Source organism: Ixodes scapularis, unplaced genomic scaffold, assembly GCF_016920785.2.
Source record: "Ixodes scapularis isolate PalLabHiFi unplaced genomic scaffold, ASM1692078v2 PGA_scaffold2__306_contigs__length_199485367, whole genome shotgun sequence".
NCBI classification, from domain to species: Eukaryota; Metazoa; Arthropoda; class Arachnida; order Ixodida; family Ixodidae; genus Ixodes; species Ixodes scapularis.
In genome coordinates, this window is record NW_024609857.1 from 163,296,128 (window position 1) to 163,317,458 (window position 21,331).

The window sequence follows — 21,331 nt, forward strand, 5'->3', positions numbered from 1 at the left end:
ACTGCTCGACACACGTGCGGCACGCCACTTCTGGAAAGAACATGGCGTCGGAAATCTAGCCAACGTTTAATCTAGCTCAGTGCTGCGCTGTGCAGTCATGATCTTCCCAAAGGCTGCACGTTGCACATGCCTCACTTATCGACGCATCTCGCGCTACTTTTAAGACATGAAGGGGCTTTAGCTTTTCTGCGACCCAAATATGGTGGCGGTTGGTGGCGGTCGGTGGCGAGATGTTTTGGTGGCACCATTCTATGGTTCCCGGTTTTTACTTTGCGAACAAGAAGTTCGGTGGTGTTTGTAATTAGCATGGTGGAAGCTCGATATAATTGCGCTATCAAAGCAACACTCCCAACACCGTCAACATTGAAGTTCTTACATTACTCTTGCTTTCCACCGATGAGAAATGCTTTGCTGAGGCCATAGCCTTTCGATCGCTCACATCGCCAATAGACGTTTTTAGGCAGCTGTGCATGGACGCCGCTATAACCGACCTTCACTCTTGTTTCCTCTTATGTTCGAATTCACTTCATAATTACCAAAGCAGGACAGGTTATTCCCACTTAAGGTGGTACTGTGTCCTTTTCCCTAGCATAAGTTTTTGTGGAGACTCGTCAACGACCGCTTCAGGGGCCCGGCATGTCGGTGGGACAATGGAAGGTCGGCAGCTCAATCTGGCGCGTGTTTAAAGCGTCTAGAGGTAATACCCCCTAGACGAAAAGGCCTGCAATTGACGTAAATTTGTTAGTAGATCCCCGACTCGCCCGAAGCAGCAAACAGGCTGAAGCTTGACCAGAGTATGGGCCGCGTCACAACTACTTCGCATTCACTGGCGGCCACAGCTATGTGCGCGACTGCTGAGCGCGAGCTCATAGCGAGCTTCCAGTTTATTTGCAACGTGCGAAACCTCCCTCGGCCAAGAGCGCGAGCTAGCACGCGCTCCTGGCTTTGAGACGAGCATTTCTATCGCGCGTGCTCGTTCTGCGGAAGAACGCTCCAAAGCAGCGACCTCGAGCTCTTGTGCTCGTGGCGTCGGCTGCATTATCTGTTTGAAGCGTGTTTCACCATGGCCGGACTGAAGGCGCGCGCTCTCTTTCTTTTCTTACGGCCTTTGCAATTGGGGCAATCGCCACCTCCCGCGCAATTCGCGGGGGGCGCTGTCACCTCACCCCTGGGCCAACCTTTGCCGTTTGCTCAGAGCGCGTCTGACCGTGTATCTCAGCGCTGTCGCAACTTGCCGCAGAGATTTTTATAGCCTTTGACACCTGATCCTTACGTTTAGACCCTCAGCCACTATCTAATGCGCTTCTGATAAGCCCGAAACGGTGAATATTTAACGCACATCTCCGAGAGATTCGGGAGTAAAAAGTAGTAAATAAAGACAGCGAATGCAGTTGCGGAAAACCTATACTCGTCTTTACCTCCAGGACTTCTACTGCAACTCAAGAACAGGAGGAGACGGCCCCTTCTACGTGGAGGAACGTTAAATGATAAAGAATTCGTACACTCTCGTGAAATGTAAGCAGGCCCGATCTATCTATTGCCGTGGTCTGCGTCATCATTTCGTGGGCCGCACATGAAGTCGGTCAGCTGCTCTAGGCTTCGACTGACAGGCTGGAACGCAGCAGCAGACCATGACCGCGCTTTCGGAACAACGGCGTGCGGGGGGTCAGACAAGTGCAAAGGTCCCGTCCATGTCACAGGGGAACGCAGTTTGCTGACGACACTGCCTGTCGGCAGAGTGACTTTAACCGGAGCGAAGTTCAATAAACCGTTACCAAAACAACAACCTACGAAACTCGAACACCCGGGCGTATAGCACTTCGAAGGGACTCTCCGAGTGGGGCGAAGTGGGGTGAGGTGGTTGCGCCCCTGGCGGCAAGCAAGTGAACTGCATACGGAGAAAAAATGTCATTGACTCCCGGGCGATTGCAAAGAGAAAGAGAGCGCGCGCTTCCTGTCCGGCCGTGGTTTCACGTGCAGCGATGTTGGCCCTAAAGCGGCCCGATTTCTGCCGTCGCGGCGCTCTGGCCAGCCGCAGCGGTTCAGCGGCACGAGCGCCGCGACGGCAGAAATCGCGCCACTCTAGGGCCAAAATTGCTGCATGTGAAACACGCTTAAGAGTGAACGGAGTATAAACAGCGGCCTCAAAAATGGCGTCCATTGCCAGCGTCCGGCGAAAGGCTTAGCAGCCCTACGCACAGCAGTAAGGCATTTTCACTCATGCATTTGACGCTCCAGGCGAACGTCTAGCTTCATCGTATGCTACAGCAACAGACGCTCGGCGTGGGCATCTGTTTCCTTATCTGCTGCACAAACCACTGAAGCAGGTGATGAAGCAGGTGATGAAGCAGGTGATGAAGCAGGTGATGAAGCAGGTGATGAAGCAGGTGATGAAGCAGGTGATGAAGCAGGTGATGAAGCAGGTGATGAAGCAGGCGATGAAGCAGGCGATGGAGCAGGCGATGGAGCAGGCGATGGAGCAGACGATGTCGCAGAGGATGTAGCAGACGACGGTGCTCAGCCGGGCTACCTAGGGAGCGCTGATTGGGTCTACTAGAGATGACGTTTAGAGGAGGAAACGCTGAGGCCTTGTGTTCTAAGTGGTATTGCTAGAGGGGTAGGTATATCGCGCGCTCCACCGTTCTGGGTAGTTACACGTGCCGCCTCTTTATCACGAAAACGTGGCGCTATGGCCAGGGTAGCGGTGTATTCCTACTCAAAGGGGCCGCGTCATGAAGCGTCTCCTCCGTATCTGTTGTGCACTGAAGTGTTGCGATTGAGCGCGCGGGGCACAAGAGCGTCTCGCACTCCGCGTGCTTATACGGGACGCATTTCTAGATCCAGCGCGACCATCGCGAACCGCGGGATAGCAGCACGCGCAAGCAGGGTACCGGTACCATCGCGCGGCGTCATTAACAAGTGCATAGCTTCGAATATAGGGAGTATTCACTGGACGCCATATTTGAGTGCGATGTTTAGAGCGCATGCTCGGAACGAGCTCACGTTAATAGGCTGCTAAGACCGGCAGTCTTGGTGGTGCGGAATGCCCGTGGCGAAAGAACTGTGGAAGCACGCCGTCAGCACGCGCTCAGCAGTCGCGCACACAGCTATGAGATGTTTCGGTGGCGCCCTCGTTCAGTTACCTTTCGTGACGTTATTACCTTGTGAACAACAAGTTCGATGGTGTTTGTACTGGAAGCCTGAAATCATAGCGCTCTCAAACAACACTGCCAGCACCGTCAAAATTGAATTTCTTATATTCCTCTTATTTCCGTCTATGAGAAATAATTTGCTGAAGTCATAGTCAGCATTCGGCCAATTGTGGTGGCTGACGACAGCGAAGCTTTCGATCACTCTCGTCGCGAATACTCACAAAGCCTGGAAGTTTGACGGCGGAGCCATAGAGTGCCCAGTCGCAGATTTGGAGCGCGAGGATCTGGTAGCACAGAGCATCAATGAGCCATTTCTCGAGGAACCTGGACGTCAGCACACAGCTTTTGCAGCGGCGAGAACCCGAAACACACTTGTTCGCTCGGGAGAGGTGTGTTTCGGCATCTCGCCACAGCGGGGCACCAGTCACGTGGCTCTCCTCTCATCCGTTGTCTGCCTATCGCGAGCACGGTCGGCACGGCGCGCGACTGGTTATATCCGATTGCTGTTTTTCGGAAACACCTGCCGTAGGTAGCGCCAGCAGGCTGCGGTAGTACACTGCAACAGGACGCATCGCTGGCATTGCTCTCATGTTTGTTCGGATCGAAAGAGCGCGTTTCTCAGGCACGGAAGCGCAAGGGCGTTTTTGAGCCCTGACTGCTCTCGTGCCATGGTCGAAATAAGGTGAATTCTCGGATCACTCATAAATAGCCACTTTGCTGGCAGCCGGTGCCTATAGGGACTATTCACTGGACGCCATATTTGTGGGGGCTGTTTAGAGCGCATGCTCAGAACGAGCTCACATTAATAGGTTGCTAAGACCGGCAATCTTGATGGTGTGGAATGCACGTTGCAAAAGAACTGTGGAAGTTCGCCATCCCGCACGCGCTCAGCAGTCACGCACACAGCTATGGCCGCCAGTGAATACTGTCTATAGTCATCAATCTGTCAAGCGCACGCTGACAGACGAGATTCTGCGTGGCCCGCGAAAAGAGCAGACCAGATAACGCCGCCGCGCCTTGCACGCCTTCGATTCAAATGCGGATACCCTATAAAAAACAAAATACCTTTGTGCAGCGCCGCTAAGTCATAGCGTGACGAAACGCTGCGGCCGCTCCTGTACTACAAGGAGGGCGGTGGCACACTTTTCTGTGGGCAGGTCAGGATTATAGTAGGTCATGGATGAAAGCACGGCAGCGAGCGTTTGGCCAATTGTAGAAAAACGACCACAGCGACGCGTTTGGTCGCGCAGGTGGCCAGCGCAGAGCAAAGATTCGACACAAGTGCTGCTTCAGCATTTGGATGGGCGGCAGTCAGCGAAGAGAAGAGATCCAGCTAAACGCTGACACGGCACTCGTATGCCGCTCTTTGGTTACAAGTGTGCGTCACGGGAAGTGGAGAAGGCCTGATAAGGTTATCTGTTATTCAAATATGAAGATAAAGGAGGCTGCGCGGCGGTGAAGCGAAAAGAGGAGTTCATAACTTTCAGGTGCTGTCATTGCACCTTATCAATGGTCGTTTTTACTTGTTCTTTCCGAAGGAAACGAATTCGGAGGTGCGTAATATAGGCGGCAGAAGGCACAGGCAGGTTCTTCACAATGACCGCCGATACGACGTCAGTGCAAGCCATGGATGCTCGTTTCACCCAGGGTGCCTTCGTGTGCGTTCTAATAATAGCGATATTATTATTAATAAAGTGTGTTAAAAAACTACCAGCAGGTCTTCATTTTCGTCCACAAAGATAAAATGCGAAGAAAAAGACGAGAGCAAAAACCAAAGAAAGTCATATACTCAATAGAGACAGCTCAAGGAGAGTGTGCAGTACAAGCGCTGCAAGTACTGCTTCTGCAGAAGTAAACGTTCTAAAGAAAAAATTCAAAATAAATTGCACTTTTCACGCGTGTTCATAAATAAACGTATAATTTTGTTGTTTATATGGAATATTTTATACAAACAAGGTGAACGCGTGCACCGCTCGACCTACGTTCCCAGCGTTGTTTTTGATGCCTTGGTAATTTAGCGAAAGGTCTGTTCACAAAGTAGTAACAAGCCATTCAACTCGCTTAGGTTCTACTCCGTTCACCCTAAAGCTGAGACCAGAAGCTCCGCCTTCAGCGCGAGCTTTCTGCCCTCGCTAACACAAGTGTGAAGGCGCACGCACGCGCAGCCACAGCGTTGCGAAAGCCGGCGACCTCGCGCTGAAGGCGGAGCTTCTAGTCTCAGCTTAAAGGACACATGCAAAGGAAAAAAACATTTTTTTTTAAACGGCTTAGATGGAAAAAGGACGCCATAAAACGATTCTACAACGAAGAAAAAAATTGTTTAGAGCTATATTTACGGCGCAAAACGAATTTGTAGTTGGCGCCCGCGGGCGCCGCGGAAAAGTGGTCTGTATTTATCACGTGACTGGTCTTTATTTATCACGTGGTGCTTGCGCTCTTTCGGAAGCTTCCTATGGCCTCTAAAAGTAACTTATTCATCTTTCTTTGAAGTATAACAAAAAACCAAGACGAATAAGTAACTTTTAGAGCCCAAAGGAAACTCCTGAAAAAGCGCAAGCAGACGTGATAGACCTTTGCGCCGGTCAGACGACGGCGGCGGCGCCCCGAAGCAGACGAACTTGTGCGGCGGCGGCGACGGCGGCGTGGAGAAGCGCGTTGAAGCGGCGTTCGCACAACGCTCAGCGTGCGGCGGCGACGCAGCGCGGCGGCGCGCGGGCCTACCACGTGACCAGCGGCGGCTCCCGCGAGCGCCAACTACAAATTCGTATAGCGCCGTAAATATAGCTCTAAAAATTGTGTTTCTTCGTTGTAAAATCGTTTTATGACATCCTTTTTCCATCTAAGCTGTCTAAAAAAAATTTCTTTCTCCTTTGCATGTGTCCTTTAAGCGTAAACGGAGCATAGTGACTTTTCTTTTTTTTTTTTGTTCTGAGGCGCGTGTAAAGGCCCTGCACAAGCTTTGGGCATTAGCTGTGCCCAACGTTGCTGTACCACGGGGCGTTTTGTTTCCGTGCTCTTTGTTTTGCATTTTCCCCGTGAGCGCGTGTAGTCGGCTTGGAGTGATACAAATAGGACCATAGAACCCACAACTGCCATAAATAAACTTTTACCAATGAAAATAGTATTTGCGTAAAGATTCCTTGGAGTTTGTGCTTTTTAGGCGCGTTGTGTGATATTTTGACAAAAGAAACGTCAAATCTTTGGGAGCAGGGGACGTAATACAGAAATTATTGTTTAAAAACGCTGTCCTACGGCGCTTTCATGTGTCCTCAGGGGTGCAGAAAGAGGGGTGTGTCACGATCTTTGATGTGACTTTTTTTTTTTCTTAGGATGCTCGCAGCTTACAGGTTGGGTTATCAGTATCGACAATCTCAGAATCCACTTGAGTGCCCCAATAAGGTTTTCGTAATATTTCTCCGAGTGGTGCTTTCCAGGTGTGTGTTTGCGTTTGTGCGTGTTTTCTAGCTGGTCACGGTGCTTTCTAGCCTGTTCCAGCCAAACTCTGACTTAGTACACGTGTCTGATTTCTGTCCCGCGATGGCGTCCGTTAGGTGTAGTAGAAGAATCTAGCACCTCACTCTTGGTATCTAGGAGGACTGGATCTAGGCCAAGGTGCGTCAGCGTAAATACCCGGGTGTTTACAGTTCAACTTCCTGGCCCGGCGACATCGTTGTTTTTCCAGTTCGAGGGCTTTGTCGCTCCAATATATTATCTGCAAAGCTTTTATTGCAGCTGCGATATAGTATTCCGATTGGGCTTACGAACCTTGCAGAAAACTCTTAGGAACGGGCAAATGGGTCCGCGTCCCCTTTGAGCGAACTAGATAACATAATGTAAGCAGAAAACAATTTTCTTAGAACGCAGCTCTTAGGCGCCCGTTTCCGGCTTGAGCGGCGTCGGACCCCCCCCCCCCCCCCCCCCCCGAGGTCACGTGACCCCCCCCTCCCCCCCCCGAGAACACGTGACCCTCAGTACCCTTCCCTCCTCCTCCTCAAGAGCTGCGCTCTAATTCGGCGTTACAGGGAGTTGTAAACGGCTTTCATTTTTTTAGATTGGGGCTTTAATTCACGTTGTGAATTTGGTTGGTCAGCGAAGCTGTGGCCACCGTTTTGAGGACGGCTGCTACCGTAACTGCATTGCATTCCATGGAATGCGTATTTCTTGAAGCACAGCGTCTAGATTGCATTTCACCGTATTCTATGGAACACAGTTTTGAAACGAAAATCTAGGTGGCATTTCAAACGACGGGGAGAAGAGGGGGGGGGGGGGGGGGGGGGGCTGCCTTCGCAGGAGTTTTACAACTGAGCTAATCTAGTAAATTTGGCAACTGTTAAGAAAGTTATCGTGCGCACACGCTTTCTATTTCTTTATGTTTTCCTTTTGGGGTTATTAGACCGACATCAGCGACTTGAAAGACTTATCAGCTCGATTTCCAAGCTCAAGCGAAAAATATGCAATGGAACTTTGGAACCATTTTGCGGTTATAGTTTGCACGTTGTTCTTGGAAACAGCTTCTTGCTAAAGTGTGTTTTTTTAAAGGAAGGAAACTATTTTGTAGAAATCAAAGCTTTATGCGAATTTTGAAAATTATTGACCTACAAAACAAGACCAGCGAAGGCTGTCTGAATGTTTTCCTCATTTTTACAAAAGGCTAACTTCGCTATCTTCTACATGTTGAATCACTATATTCTAATCTTACAGTTTGGCTTCGGTGCTGGCAAAGGCGCGGGGGCGAGGTTTATGAAAGCGCTTTCTTTCAATGACTGAGGGCTTACAAAGCATTCTGGAGCGATCGGTAACCAAATACTAATATTACTTTAAAAAAAAATAATCGGTGTTCGAGTGTGTTAGCGTGCATCAAGAGAAAGCTCGCGCTAAAGAAACCAAGGAATTCTGGGTGCAAAACGTTTTAATTTATATGTGCATCGTACCGGGGTGGGATCGTGGATGCCTCCTAGTGATGTTCATTACGCACAGGTTGGTTCATTTTACATACTAGTGTGTGTTCTGAACCTTTTACTCCCTTGCTGCTGCCGCTGCTGTCATATTGTTGTTCGCTGTTGGCTTTGATGTACGAACATGACATGCCTGGTGTGTAACGAATCGTTACCAGAAGATAAATTTTACCTGACTTGTGTAGACTGCAAATACCAGTATCACACTGGTGATTGTTCTGGTGTTACAAAGACAGAATACAGGTCAAAAGGTGCACCCTTCCGCCAGGTCTGGCAGTGTCGAACGTGCGCCACGGCAAGGGCACGGGGGAGTCAACGCGAGAAAGAAATAAACGAAGAGATCGGTGTGGCGAGCATGCTTACTGCAATAAACAAAAAACTGGACAGTCTACTAAGCCTCAGGGAGACAGTAGTTGGCATCGAGAGCTCTGTTCAAATGATGTCTAAACAATATGATGACCTGATGGTACACGTCAAAAATCAAGACAAAGAAATGAAGGACCTAAAAAAAACGCGTAGTTAACATTGAACAAGCTGAAGCGTCTTCTAATAAAGAAATGAAGTCCCTCAGGACCGAAGTGAACGAATTGGAATGGCGCAGCAGACAACTTAACCTCGAGGTACATGGCATCCCATATTCAGAAAATGAAGACCTGCTTGCCAAGCTAAATGAGGTGGCCCAAATGATTGATGTGCGACCACTGACGATGGATGAGGTTACCGCCGTTCACAGACTTAAAGCTAAGCCAGACAAAGTGCCTGGTATCATTGTAAGATTTTTGAGGCAGACTACTCGCAATCAGTGGTTGCACAACAAGAAAAAGCTTGATCGAGACAACATCTATGTACTGGAAAATATGACGAAGCAAAACAAAGCACTACTCTGGGCTACAAAAGAATGGGCGAAAGAGAAGTCTTATCAGTTTGCTTGGCATGTGAATGGCAAAATTCTCGTGAGACGAAAGGCGGGTGAGCGGGCGGTTGTGATTGAGTCTGCAGATTCTCTGCTTAAACTGCCTTAGATGTCACGTGGAAAGGTTAAAAGAAGGATCCATCTTCCGTAATGCTTTATCATGAAAATGTGCTTCCTCGGGAGCTGAAACAGCTTCTTGGTGGCGAGGACGAGCGTTTTTTAAAATGTTTTCACGTTAATGCACAATCTGCTAAAAATAAAGAGCTTAGTTTAGAAGTTCTTTTTGCACAGTTTCAATTTTCATTTGATATAATAATGTTAACCGAAACGTGGTATGCAACAGAAACCGAAGCACTTCAAATGCCATTATATTCCACTTACTTCTTGAATCGCAAATCTCGTCGCGGGGGGAGGTGTGTGTTTGCTTGTAAATAAATCAATAAAGTGTGAACTTTGGGCTGATTATTGCTGTATCACTCCAGACTATGAAGTGCTTTCTGTGAGAACAGGGAATACTGTTATAAGTGTACTTTATCGACCACCAGATGGCCGCAGTATTTTCTTCTTTCAATTCTGCAAGCGGTTTTTGCAGGTCGCAAATGATAACCATTACGATTTAATTTTGGGGGGAGACTTCAATATCGATATGTTGAAAGATAGCGCTTGTAAGCGTGAATTTAATATTTTAATCGAAACAAACGGATGTGTCAACGTTATTGAATCTCCCACTAGAGTCACAGTGCGTAGTGAAACAATGATCGATCTTTTTATTACAAACGCACAGCCTGATAAGATTACATCCGGAACGCTAGGTTATGATATTAGTGACCACCTTCCAATATTCCTATGCTTAAATACCAAACCATATAAAGAAGTTAGAGACACAGGAACATTTGTGTTTCAAGACATAACAAACGACAGATTAAATGCTTTTAAAGCAGATATCTCTCAAATTAATTGGAGCCCAATATACAACTGTGAGGATGTTAATCTTGCGTATAATACATTTTTGGAGAAAGTTACAACTATTTACAATCGTCATTTTCCTTGGAAAACCTTGAAAGTGTCTAAAAAGATTCGCAAGCCATGGATAACGCCTGAATTGTTGAAGAAAATTGAGAAAAAAAATATGCTATACCAGAAATTCCTTAAAACTAGAGAGCCGTCTCAGCTTTTAAGTTTTAAGGTGTATCGAAATCAATTAACAAAAATACTACGGAAAGCTAAGACGGTGTATCACACCAACTCTTTTCAGGCGCAATCTACACGTGCGGATGTTGTCTGGAGAAAATTGAACACCGTTTTAAATCGCGTTCCAAATCGGCAGCCTATAGATAGCATTGTCCATGAAGGGGTGTACTTGAATGGTAATTCTTTAGCTAATACTTTTAATGACTACTTTGCAGGCTTAGTTAGTGACAATACTACCACAGATGCGTTCCGCGGTTACTTAGAGTATAGAAATAACCATTCTATTTTTCTTGAACCCGTCACAAATTCTGAGGTTTGCTCCGTTTTTATGCAACTGAAAAATAGCAGTAGCTGTGACTGTGATAATTTGCAAATTCGACCTATTAAATACATACTTGACTTAGTAGCACCCTGTCTGTGTCACATTTTTAATCTGTCTTTAACAACGGGGTTATTTCCTGAAAAGATGCAGATGGCGAAAGTGGCAGTGTTGCATAAAAAGGGTGATAAAAATATACTCGGCAACTATCGACCCCCTTTCTATCCTCCCGTTATTCTCCAAAGGCCTAGAAAAAATAATACATAGTCGTCTAGTTCAATTTTCTGATAAGCATAACCTGCTGACTCCCGCCCAATTTGGTTTTAGGAAAGGTCGATCGACCGAATTAGCATTACTAGAGCAAAAAGAATATATTTTAAAGAAATTCGAGGAAAAAAAGCAGGTTCTAGGTATATTCGTTGACTTCACGAAAGCCTTTGATTTTATCGACCATAACATCTTACTTAAAAAAATTGAGCTTTATGGTGTCCGCGGGTTGCCTTTAGAACTTCTACGTTCCTACTTGCAACACCGTTGCCAATATGTTTCTATTGGCCAATTTTCTTCTGACGTTAAACCTATTCACTCTGGCGTCCCACAGGGGAGCATTCTTGGACCGTTTCTTTTTAATATGTACATAAATGACATTGTAAACATAAGTCAGGCAAAATTTGTCATATATGCCGACGACAGTAGCTTATTCTTTTCTTCAGATAATAGCGATGATCTTGTCACAATCGCCAATGACAGTTTGTCCAAACTTGGGGTATGGGCAAAAGATAACTGCTTAAAAATTAATACTGATAAAACTAAAGCTATCATTTTTCGACCCAAAAATAAGTGCGTACATCTAACGAGAAGCATTGTGCTTGACTCTACGCCAATTGAAATTGTCAGTAATTTTAAAAGTCTAGGAGTCATATTTTCAGAACATATGTTGTGGGACAGTCACATTAACCACTTACTTGCAAAATTATCAACCATCATAGGTCTGACATTCCATAACGGCAAAACACTCCCAGTTAGTGTGAAGCTTCTAATTTACAATTCTTTATTCTATTCTCATCTCAGCTACTGCAACCTCGTCTGGGGTAACACCACATTCACAAACCTGCAAAAATTATTTTTACTGCAGAAAAAAATGGTTCGAATAATATGCAACGTACCTTATGATTTCCATACCGGCAGTTTGTTTAGTAAGTTTAGCCTATTAAAAATTCATAGCCTTTATGAATATAGATTGATTCTGAGTTTAAAGTCAGAAAAAAGGAAACATTATAAATTGTTGTCAACTCTAGCGGCATTGACACCAAATGTACACGTTCACTTAACTAGACACATGGAGTATTGGAAGGTTGTTTACTGTTCTACAAACTATGGTAGGCAAATGTTACGATATACCGTACCAAAACTGTTAAATTTCCTTCTAGAAAAAGAAATTTGCGTTGACTCTATCTCCTTCAAGGCTTTGCGTTCTCTTTATATGTAGCAGTGATTTACCTCCCCCACTCAAATGATTCATTAATTTGTTTGTGCTATACAGAATGCACTGTTTTGTGTTTTTTGGATTTCTGTTTGCAACAACTGTGCTTGCTATCTCTTTAGGTGACTAATGGCTGTTTTGTAATCTGGAGCACATAATATACATTTTTTTTTTTTTTTTTTGCCGCAATGCCAATGTACGGGGCCGAGGGCCTGGTCAAGCCTCCTTTGAGGCTTTTACCCTTTGCTCCACCATGCTTCATGGAAATAAACTATTATTATTATTATGTATGTTAATAACTCCAGGCCAGCAGTGGTGCTGCATTAGCTGAATTTAAAATCTACAGTTGAGAGACCAGACACCAACTGGGGCTAACTCACTTCCTGCCATAAAAAAAAGAAAAAAAATTCTACACAGTTATTTTTTTTTGCGGCCTAGCCTTTCCCGCCAGTGAGGTCGTTTTGTGAGACCGAGTGTGTATTTCGGCGTTGAACCTTCGATTTTGCAAACGTTTGACGTTATATGGTCAGGCAAGCAATGGGAGCCAGGCAGTAAGCCAAGTGTTGATATCGCGAGTCAGAGGTCGCTATAAGGACGCCAGTCAGAACGGCCAGGACGTTCGCTTGCTTGCGCAGGGGCCTTCATGACGACCATCGTCCTGCTGGCGCGCAAGATGCACCTTAATCCGGACAACGTGGCTGCGCCCATCGCGGCTTCGCTGGGCGATCTGACTACGTTGGCGCTGCTGTCGACCATCAGCTCGAGCCTGCTGCCGTGGAGAGGTGCGTGACGGCCGCCAGAGTCGGCGGGTAACACCGTTTTAGATAACGGCACAATCTTACTGGAGATTTCGCAATTGTTGCGTCGCTCGAGCGGCAACAATAAAAACCCACCCACGTGGGCAAACACACACACGCACGCACGCACGCACGCACGCACGCACGCACGCACGCACGCACGCACGCACGCACGCACGCACACGCACGCACGCACGCACGCACGCACACACGCACGCACACACACACGCACACACACACGCACACACACACACACATATGCACACACACACACACACACAGTCGAAGCTGCGGTGCTCTACGTCGCAACTGTGAAATCGCATCAGCGGCCATTGTGGTGATAGCCTTGCTGCTGAGCGCGTACATTTTGCAACCACGCATTTCTCGCCACCCAATTCATTTGTTGTTTTTTAATTCGGCAAGAACGAATAACTGTAAAGTCTAGCATGGTGCGATGACACCACGAATTTTATTCGTCACCTACCGAGGACAACTTTATTAGATTACCTTAGTTACGGAACTGCTCATAGACACTGCTTGCACGGGCAGTACCCACCGTACCCCCCCCCCCCCCCCCCCCCTTTTCCTCACCACGACTCGCCTCTCGTCGCTTGACGAGCCGGACGGCCGCTATGGTAACTGAAGTGTATTCTATGGAATACATACGTTCTGAGGCACAGCGTCTAGAAGCTTTTCCCTAGAAGGTGTTCCCTAGAAGCGTCTAGAAGCACAGCCCCATAGACGCTGTTGAAAATTATTCCGCTCGTTTTATCCTCAATAATTATCAACGCACTGCAAGTTTCACCTCTATGAAATCTAACTTATCTTTGACTAGACTTGTCTCACGTCAAACGGTTGTCCGTTTGTGTCTCTTCCATAAAATATTTCACCCTAACTCATTCCTGAGTCAACGTCTCCTCACACCACCTTTCTATGTTTCCTCCCGTCTTGATCATCCTCATAAAGGAGGTCTACTACTATGTACCACGAACACATTTCAACAATCTTTTATTCCTAAAACTTCTTCACTTTTTTTCCATCGCGATAATCCAGGCAGATGATTTGTTTAAAACTGCTGTTACTAATTTCTTTTTTTTTTGTTCAAAACTAATATGTGCTTTGCCTTTAAGTATTTTTATTGTATTGAAATAAATAAATTAATTCTCCTCCCTTCCCCCCCCCCCCCCCCCCCCGGAAACAAAATACTGGCTACGTGCCGGCTTGGAGTACTTTCTACATCATCAAGAGAGCGTCTGCTATTTTCCGCCATCGCTGCTTTGATTTCTTTTTGCCGTGGCCCCAGACGAAGCCAATCCGCGTAGTATCCAAATGATTACCCGGCCGTTCCTAAATAGAGTCGCGGACCGTTTACCCGCGGACGTAGGAGAGGTGAGCTGGGTAAGATTGGGAACATAGCCGCTGACTACTGGCCCATTGTTGCAGACTCTCCCTGGGTGACGCCGGGGCTGCTGGCGATGCTGCTGCTCCTGCTGCCCCTCTGGGTGCTCGTGGCCCACAGGCACGAGCGCACGAGGAACGTGCTACGCGTCGGCTGGCCGCCCATCCTGTCGGCGGTCGTGGTATCCAGGTCAGTACCGCAGCGTCGCTCTCCCTCGAGCGACACTTTTGTGTCACCGAAATGAACAAATTGTTTAACGCGAATCTGTTTTACTTTTGGTTCGGGGGTGACTTTGAGACGAGACGTAATGTTGCGGATGGAGAGTACGCCAAGATCATATGGCGAGATGGTCACGTTTCACCTAGGAACACCTGACGTAGGCGTCTCAGGTAACACGGTGACTTCACGTTCACGTGACCTGACGCGGTATGATCGCATATATTACGTTATGTCACGTGACTACACGTGACGCCACGTGACATGGTAACGTGACCCGACGGCACTTAATTGCCTCCGGTGAAAGGATGCTCCATTCACGTCTGGCGGGAGCCTGGATATTTTAATGGAAAATTGTTTCCATTAAAATGATTACAAAAGCTGAGTTTGGATTTGTGTAGCCGTCGCGTCGCCGTCGTCGTCGACGGCGACGCGACGGCGACGCGAAGCGACTTGAACGTGGCGTCTTTCAGGTAAACTTTGTAAGACGCTACTATGGATCCTGGGATTGGTGCCACCACTGTTGACGTGCGTCACGTTACTCTATGCTACGTGAGGTCACGCTGCCTGATTTGCGTACATATCGCTAGTCCCTTTCGCAAAAGGGACGTCTGGACGGTCGATCGAACAAGTACATTTACTTTTTTTTTCATGAGCAGGGCCCATGGCATAAGCTTTAAAAGAATCAGTCATTACGGTAAATAAAACAGCCAGCCTAATAAAAAAAGTGAAAGCCGTTTACCACTCCCTGTAACGCCGAATTGGAGCGCAGCTCTTGAGGAGGAGGAGGGGAGGGTACTGGGGGCCACGTGTTCTCGGGGGGGGGGGGCACGTGACCCCCCCCCCCCCCCCCGAGGGCACGTCACCTTGGTGGGGGCACATGGGGGCAAACACGTGCCCCCTCAGAGGTCACGTGACCTCGGGAGGGGGTCACGTGACCTCGGGGTGTGACTCCCCAGGTCACGTGACCCCCCGGGTCACGTGACCAAAATTTTTCCGCTAGATTTAGCGGGGAAAATTTTCCGCTAGATTTAGCGGGGAAATTTTTTCCGCTAGATTTAGCGGGGGCTTTTTCCGCTAGATTTAGCGGGGAAATTTTTTCCGCTAGATTTAGCGGGGAAATTTTTCCGCTAGATTTAGCGGGGAAATTTTTCGCTAGATTTAGCGGGGAAATTTTTCCGCTAGATTTAGCGGGGAAATTTTTTCCGCTAGGTTTAGCGGGGAAATTTTCCGCTAGATTTAGCGGGGAAATTTTTTCCGCTAGATTTAGCGGGGAAATTTTTTCCGCTAGATTTAGCGGGGAAATTTTTTCCGCTAGATTTAGCGGGGAAATTTTCCGCTAGATTTAGCGGGGAAATTTTTCCGCTAAATCTAGCGGGGAAAGTTTTTTCGCTAGATTTAGCGGGGAAATTTTTCCGCTAGATTTCGCGGGGAAATTTTCCCGCTAGATTTAGCGGGGAATTTTTCCCGCGATTTTTCCGCTAAATTTAGCGGAGAAATTTTTCCGCTAGGTTTAGCGGAGAAATTTTTCCGCTAAATCTAGCGGGGAAATTTTTCCGCTAGATTTAGCGGGGAAATTTACCCATAATGCACCGCGCCGTTACGCCGACGGCGACGGCGACGGCGATGGCGACGGCGATGGCGACGCCGCTCAAGCCGGAAACGGGCCCCTAAGAGCTGCGCTCTAAAAGATAGCGTCAGCGTTTACACACGAAAGTGCCGTTCGGGCCATGAAGATGCGTGCTCAGAAAGTAGAGCGAATGACAATTTCGGGATTGATGATTCTTTTGGTAATTGGAAGTCACTGTACCCCACACTCTCAGAAAAAAAGGCTATATTCTTACACCCCTTGTCGCATATAAGACGCCCCAGAACTTCAGTTCGACGTACAGCCAACTGTTGTCGAACTGACGGTACCAACTTTCACGAGCGGCTTGATAGCCAAGTGGGGCAACTTATTAAAATAGATAATGTCCGTGCTACTGACTACAAAGAAAGTAATCGGGGTTTTCTTGGCTCTTCTGCAAAAAAATTGTGTTCTTTTTTTCTGCAGTCTTTGATACATACTTTACCTGTTTAATTAGGTATATCTCACCGTTATCAAGCCCCTCGTAAACGTTAGGACCGTCTGTTTGAACTCAGTGCGTTGTACGTCGAATCAAAGCTTTGGGGTGCATTATCTGGGACAAAATGGTGTAAGACGACACCCTTTTTGTAGAGTGCACAATGATTGGTTCTAAGGATGATTTGCGCAAAGGTAGACTCGCAATCTAGGTCAGATGCATGTTGCATGTTTTTATCGCGTAAATTCCGTTCAGTGAGAAATCAAGTGTAAACGAGACCACTGGGTCTAAATGGTCCCAGCAGTCCTCACTGAATTCTTCTAAATGGATCTTCTACGGGAGCCTAGCGGCCGCAGCCTTTGGCCATTAAGTATTGGTTCTGGGTCTTCAAGGAGTCGCTTTGCGAGTACGACGATCTGTTGTTTTTGAGCAAGTTGGAGAGTCTCCTCGTAGTCTTTGTATTTTTCTGGGTCTCCGTGTTTCGAGAAGCGCGAGCAGAAAAGTTCGGAGATTTGAGTTGCCCGTGCTCCTGTGCTGCAGTGTGCGCCCTCTCGTCCCCTTAGAACTCATGATGACCGGGTATCCGTGAGACTGGTGATCGGCCGGCCCGTTTTAGCTCTCTTGTGATGGTAGGGATGCCCTAGGCGGTCCGACTTTTGGTGGCGTTCCTTCCTCACTCTCTGACCGTATCTCTGCAGTCAGAGTGGATGATGACTTGGTAACTTGGCTAGGCTTAACTATTTATCGATGATTACCAATTTTTTCGACATTATTCAGGATTTTAGCTTTACCGCCACGTGCTACAATTGAGAATCCAGTTCAGTCGACGACGTTCAAATTCTGACTTTGTCAGTCAAACTAAGCTCGTGCCCAGACGCGATTCCCTTACGTTGGTCTTGTGTAAGTTCACTGTTTCGGACGTCCAAGGAGAGCTCCTTTGTTGCTTTACTAATCCAGTAAGTGCCACATTGGCTGCATCTGCGACCAGTCCCAACCTTGGCTTGAAGAGTTTGCACAACGGCCGTTTGCAGAAAAGAGCACAACTTTGTTAGACGTTAGCCGACCATGGATGTTCGCCAAATAGTGTGCAGTGCTTCTGTGGAAATTAGGTGTTTTTGTTTTCACAGTAACGCCGTGTTCAGTTATCAAATTCGAAGGGTTGTTAGAAAGCAGTCTAACTCTCTGTCGCAGTAGCGGTAGAATCCGCAAGAATCCGCATTGCGATTGACGTTTTGCTCAAATTTGCAATCGCAAAAGGCGTTCGTATGACGGCACGATTTTCTGGGGTTAGGTTTTTCAGAACATTTTATTTCCTACTCCAGATGATGATGTAGCTAGGATGAGAAAATGAGATTCAACTGCCAGACAAATTTTTAAATGTGGTTTGATGTAGAAAATCGTAACCAAAAGTTTGATTTTGCTTCATAACTTATGGACCACCATGTAATATTGGAGGTCATGAAGGCAAAAAACTGTATATATATATATATATATATATATATATTGCATTGATCCCAGTGAGTTCTTGAGTTCTTGAGGAGACATGGCGATTTGGTCACTTTCGTTGTCCGGCAACACCCCTGTGGAACTTAAAATGTTTTGTACTTGTAAAAAAAAAAAGAGAAAAGATCAAAATGCTTAGGATATCTGTGGATTTATACTTAATTCTCCGGAGTGTCCTTGGTGGCGTCCGAACATCAGTTGATCGGAGGTACATCATGCGCAGCTTTGGCGGCTACATTCTGGACTACTCGGTGCTCCGCTTTGAGGGGATCGCACTGCATCTTTCAGCGGTCAACGGTGAGTGAATCTGATTTGCTTTTGCGCAATTTGACAGGAAAAGTTTATTATTCGTTGATTGAATATCTTTATTGCATGAATAATGGCTCGATGAACTAATCACTGGAAGGGAGAGTGGGGAACGAAAAAAAATACCATATTGAGCGGTCGACGTCGGTGGTGCGTGCAAACGTCCACAGTGATAGTAGCGTGTCCTTGATAAGATGCAGACCTCTGGGCTTCGAATATCAAGGGTAAACTTCCATATGTATAATTTAATAGTAATCTATTTTCCTTTAATAATACTTTTTGTCTCAAAAACCGTATCTTTCGGGTGAGGGCCCGCAAGCGGTGTACATAGTCCGCAGACACAAATTTAGGGTAAAAATATAAGTTTTTGCTTCAAAAGTCGGCACGCCGCTATAGTCTGCACTTAGTGCCTCAACCGAGCGCAAAAATTATTGTACACAGCACACCTGGAAAATTTCCTGCTGTATTAACTCACAAACAAGCTTGTGTTCTTCATAAACCGACATTAGCATACTCGGTTATTTATACAATCCTTCACGTCTTATGCAAATAAGGGGTCTAGAAAAAAAAATCCGCACGGGGTCAAATTTCAACTTATAAACATTCATAGTCCGCAGACTAAAGTCCGGAAAATACGGTAATCAAGTAATCTTTTTGTATACATATCAAGGAAAAGTAAATGTAATTGTAGTCAATTTCTTCTATTGAGTATCGTGTACGAGACTGCGCTGATCTGAACAGGACAGGTCTCGTGCAAACCGCACTCATCATGTGTGGTGTACCGTCAACGCATTCTGCGCTCCCCGGTCTCGGTCAGGAGGATTGATCTTGAGTAAGTTTTCCATTAATTTGGATGAGAACTCATCCAGCTGATATATTTTCATACTCTCAAAAAATAAATGTAAACTATTTACAGGTATGTCTGCGATAAATCGCGGCGCGAAACTCCCAAGGAACCGATTTATGCACTTCCATCAAATGCACTAACGAGCCATCGGGTTCGCGCCGGGGCCACATTGCGGGCTGGTTCAGGCGTCAAAGCTAGCACGACCGATTGCATCCTGACCGCCGACGACCGATAACGATGAAATACGTTTTACCATGGTAACAAAGGGCCCCACGTAATGCAGAGTGGAACGCAACGCTAAGTACGTAACGGAACGTACGTAACGAAAAATGTGTTCCCCGAAGAAACAATTCTAGTGCAATGTCTCCGGACACTGCCATCAAAAAAAGTCAAATTGGACGTTTTAGTGATTTATACAGCGTAAGGATGGTCTGCCAGTAGGGGCGACACTGGTTTACACTGTAGATGAGCAATTTAGCCAGTGCAGTACGATTGCTAACCTGGGGTTTTTAACGTGCTCACGCAGTAGTGATACAGGGCCGCACGCCGCTACGATGCTCATCCACATCGAAACGGGCAGGGGTGGCTTCAGCCCACTCGGGCACCGATCCCCCCTGACACTGCCATCGAAGTTGGTATCAGTCACACTTTTCTTAGACCCCGAAACGAGGCAGCAAACGAGGAGAAAGGAAAAAAGGGAACCACACAACGACCTCGTTCTGTTGTCCCCTTTTTCCTTTCTGTTCGTTTGTTCCCCTGTCTCGGGGTTTATAAGTATGATCTTGCACCAGCTAGCCTGCACCATTCCTCTTATTTTGGTATCGGTTTCACTCTTAACTCAGCATTTCACTCACGACGTAGGTACTCCGCTCAAATTGCATCCTTATTTTTGCGCGGGGGGGGAGGTAGGGGGGGGGGGGGGAGAATTCTTTTATGATATACGTGTTCTATCCCTATCTCGGCACCTAACATTGCTTAAGTGGACCATGCAACGAGAGTGGGTAGGAATGTGTCTCACTTTAGACCAGCTTAAGGCCGGTTCAATCATTCGTGACGGTTGCGTTCACAACCAAAACGACAAAAACGATCAGAACTCCGGAAGAAGTGTGACTCACGATTGCTTCAGAAAGTTACCTCTTGCATCGTTTGCCACGTTGTGCACGGCAATCCCAAACACATTTCGGTTCCTGCAAACGCAACTGACACAAATGTGCGAACCAGCCTCCGGTGGCAGGTTTACAAATTGGGGGAAATTCCATCCACCTCTCTCTCCACTCCAGCAGAGCGACTGCTGGAGAGCAGGCGATCCCCTCCACGGCCTTCGCCCTGCTGAGGTGGAAAGAAGAGAGAGGAGTTTCACTCGCACGCGACGCCACTGACCGACAAGCCTCTTTGTCGCTGCGTAATTTCGAGGAGAAAAGCGAATGCTTTCCTTCAGTCTGTCCTTCGCAAAACTTGATGGCGAGGATGAGAGGATCGCATCTCTGACGTTGTCAACATTGCGATCTTCAGGATTTTGTCCTCAAGCTTTGCGATACTCACGGTGACAATATCTGATGAGGCTCACAATGTGGACGCGAGCACCGCGTAAGCATTCGATTTGGGATCGTGACAATCAATGCCAGTGCAACATGCATTTGGGTAGCGGCTCGCGCCCAATCACTGCGATGACTGGAGTAGCCAAACTTCAACAATGTGTCGAACCCAACCCGTGCCCTGTGCTTTGCCAAAGATATATGGTCGGTGACCGGTTAAGAATAAGGCGGAAGTTCCTCCCACCCCTTTCCACTTTAGCAGAGCAAACTCTGGAGAGGTCACCTCCTCTCCAGCGTTCGCTCTGCTAAAGTGGAGAGAGGTAGGAAAACCTTCCACTTTACTCTGAGCTTTTCACCGCGATAGAGACACTGTATATGGTAGTCTTAACTGCCAGAGTAGCGATAGGACATAAAAAAGACCTAGATGCACGACGTCAGAAGCGTTATAGTGATCTCCATGTTGGGCCTGGACGTTACCATGGTAACCTAGCTGCTAGCGGCGCCTGGATTCCTCTTTGTTGGTATACCATATTTTATCTCTTCATCCGTTCACTGAAGCGCGATTCAAGCAGAAAAAAGTGATTAAAAGCCATATAAAAGCGTGGTTGGCATACCAGCGGGGGTTTAATATACAACGTTTTGAGCTCCTCAC

The 21,331-nt window shown here is 47.0% G+C and overlaps 1 protein-coding gene across 1 annotated transcript in view; it reads left to right on the forward strand.

Moving 5' to 3' along the window:
* Positions 1 to 21,331, forward strand: part of LOC121836833 (solute carrier family 41 member 1-like) — a 46,131-nt gene that overhangs the window by 9,079 nt on the left and 15,721 nt on the right. Inside the window, exons 5-7 of the mRNA XM_042292094.1 lie at positions 12,649 to 12,795; positions 14,254 to 14,398; positions 18,215 to 18,288. Of these exons, the coding sequence (XP_042148028.1) occupies positions 12,649 to 12,795; positions 14,254 to 14,398; positions 18,215 to 18,288 (366 nt within the window). The remainder of the gene's footprint in view (positions 1 to 12,648; positions 12,796 to 14,253; positions 14,399 to 18,214; positions 18,289 to 21,331) is intronic.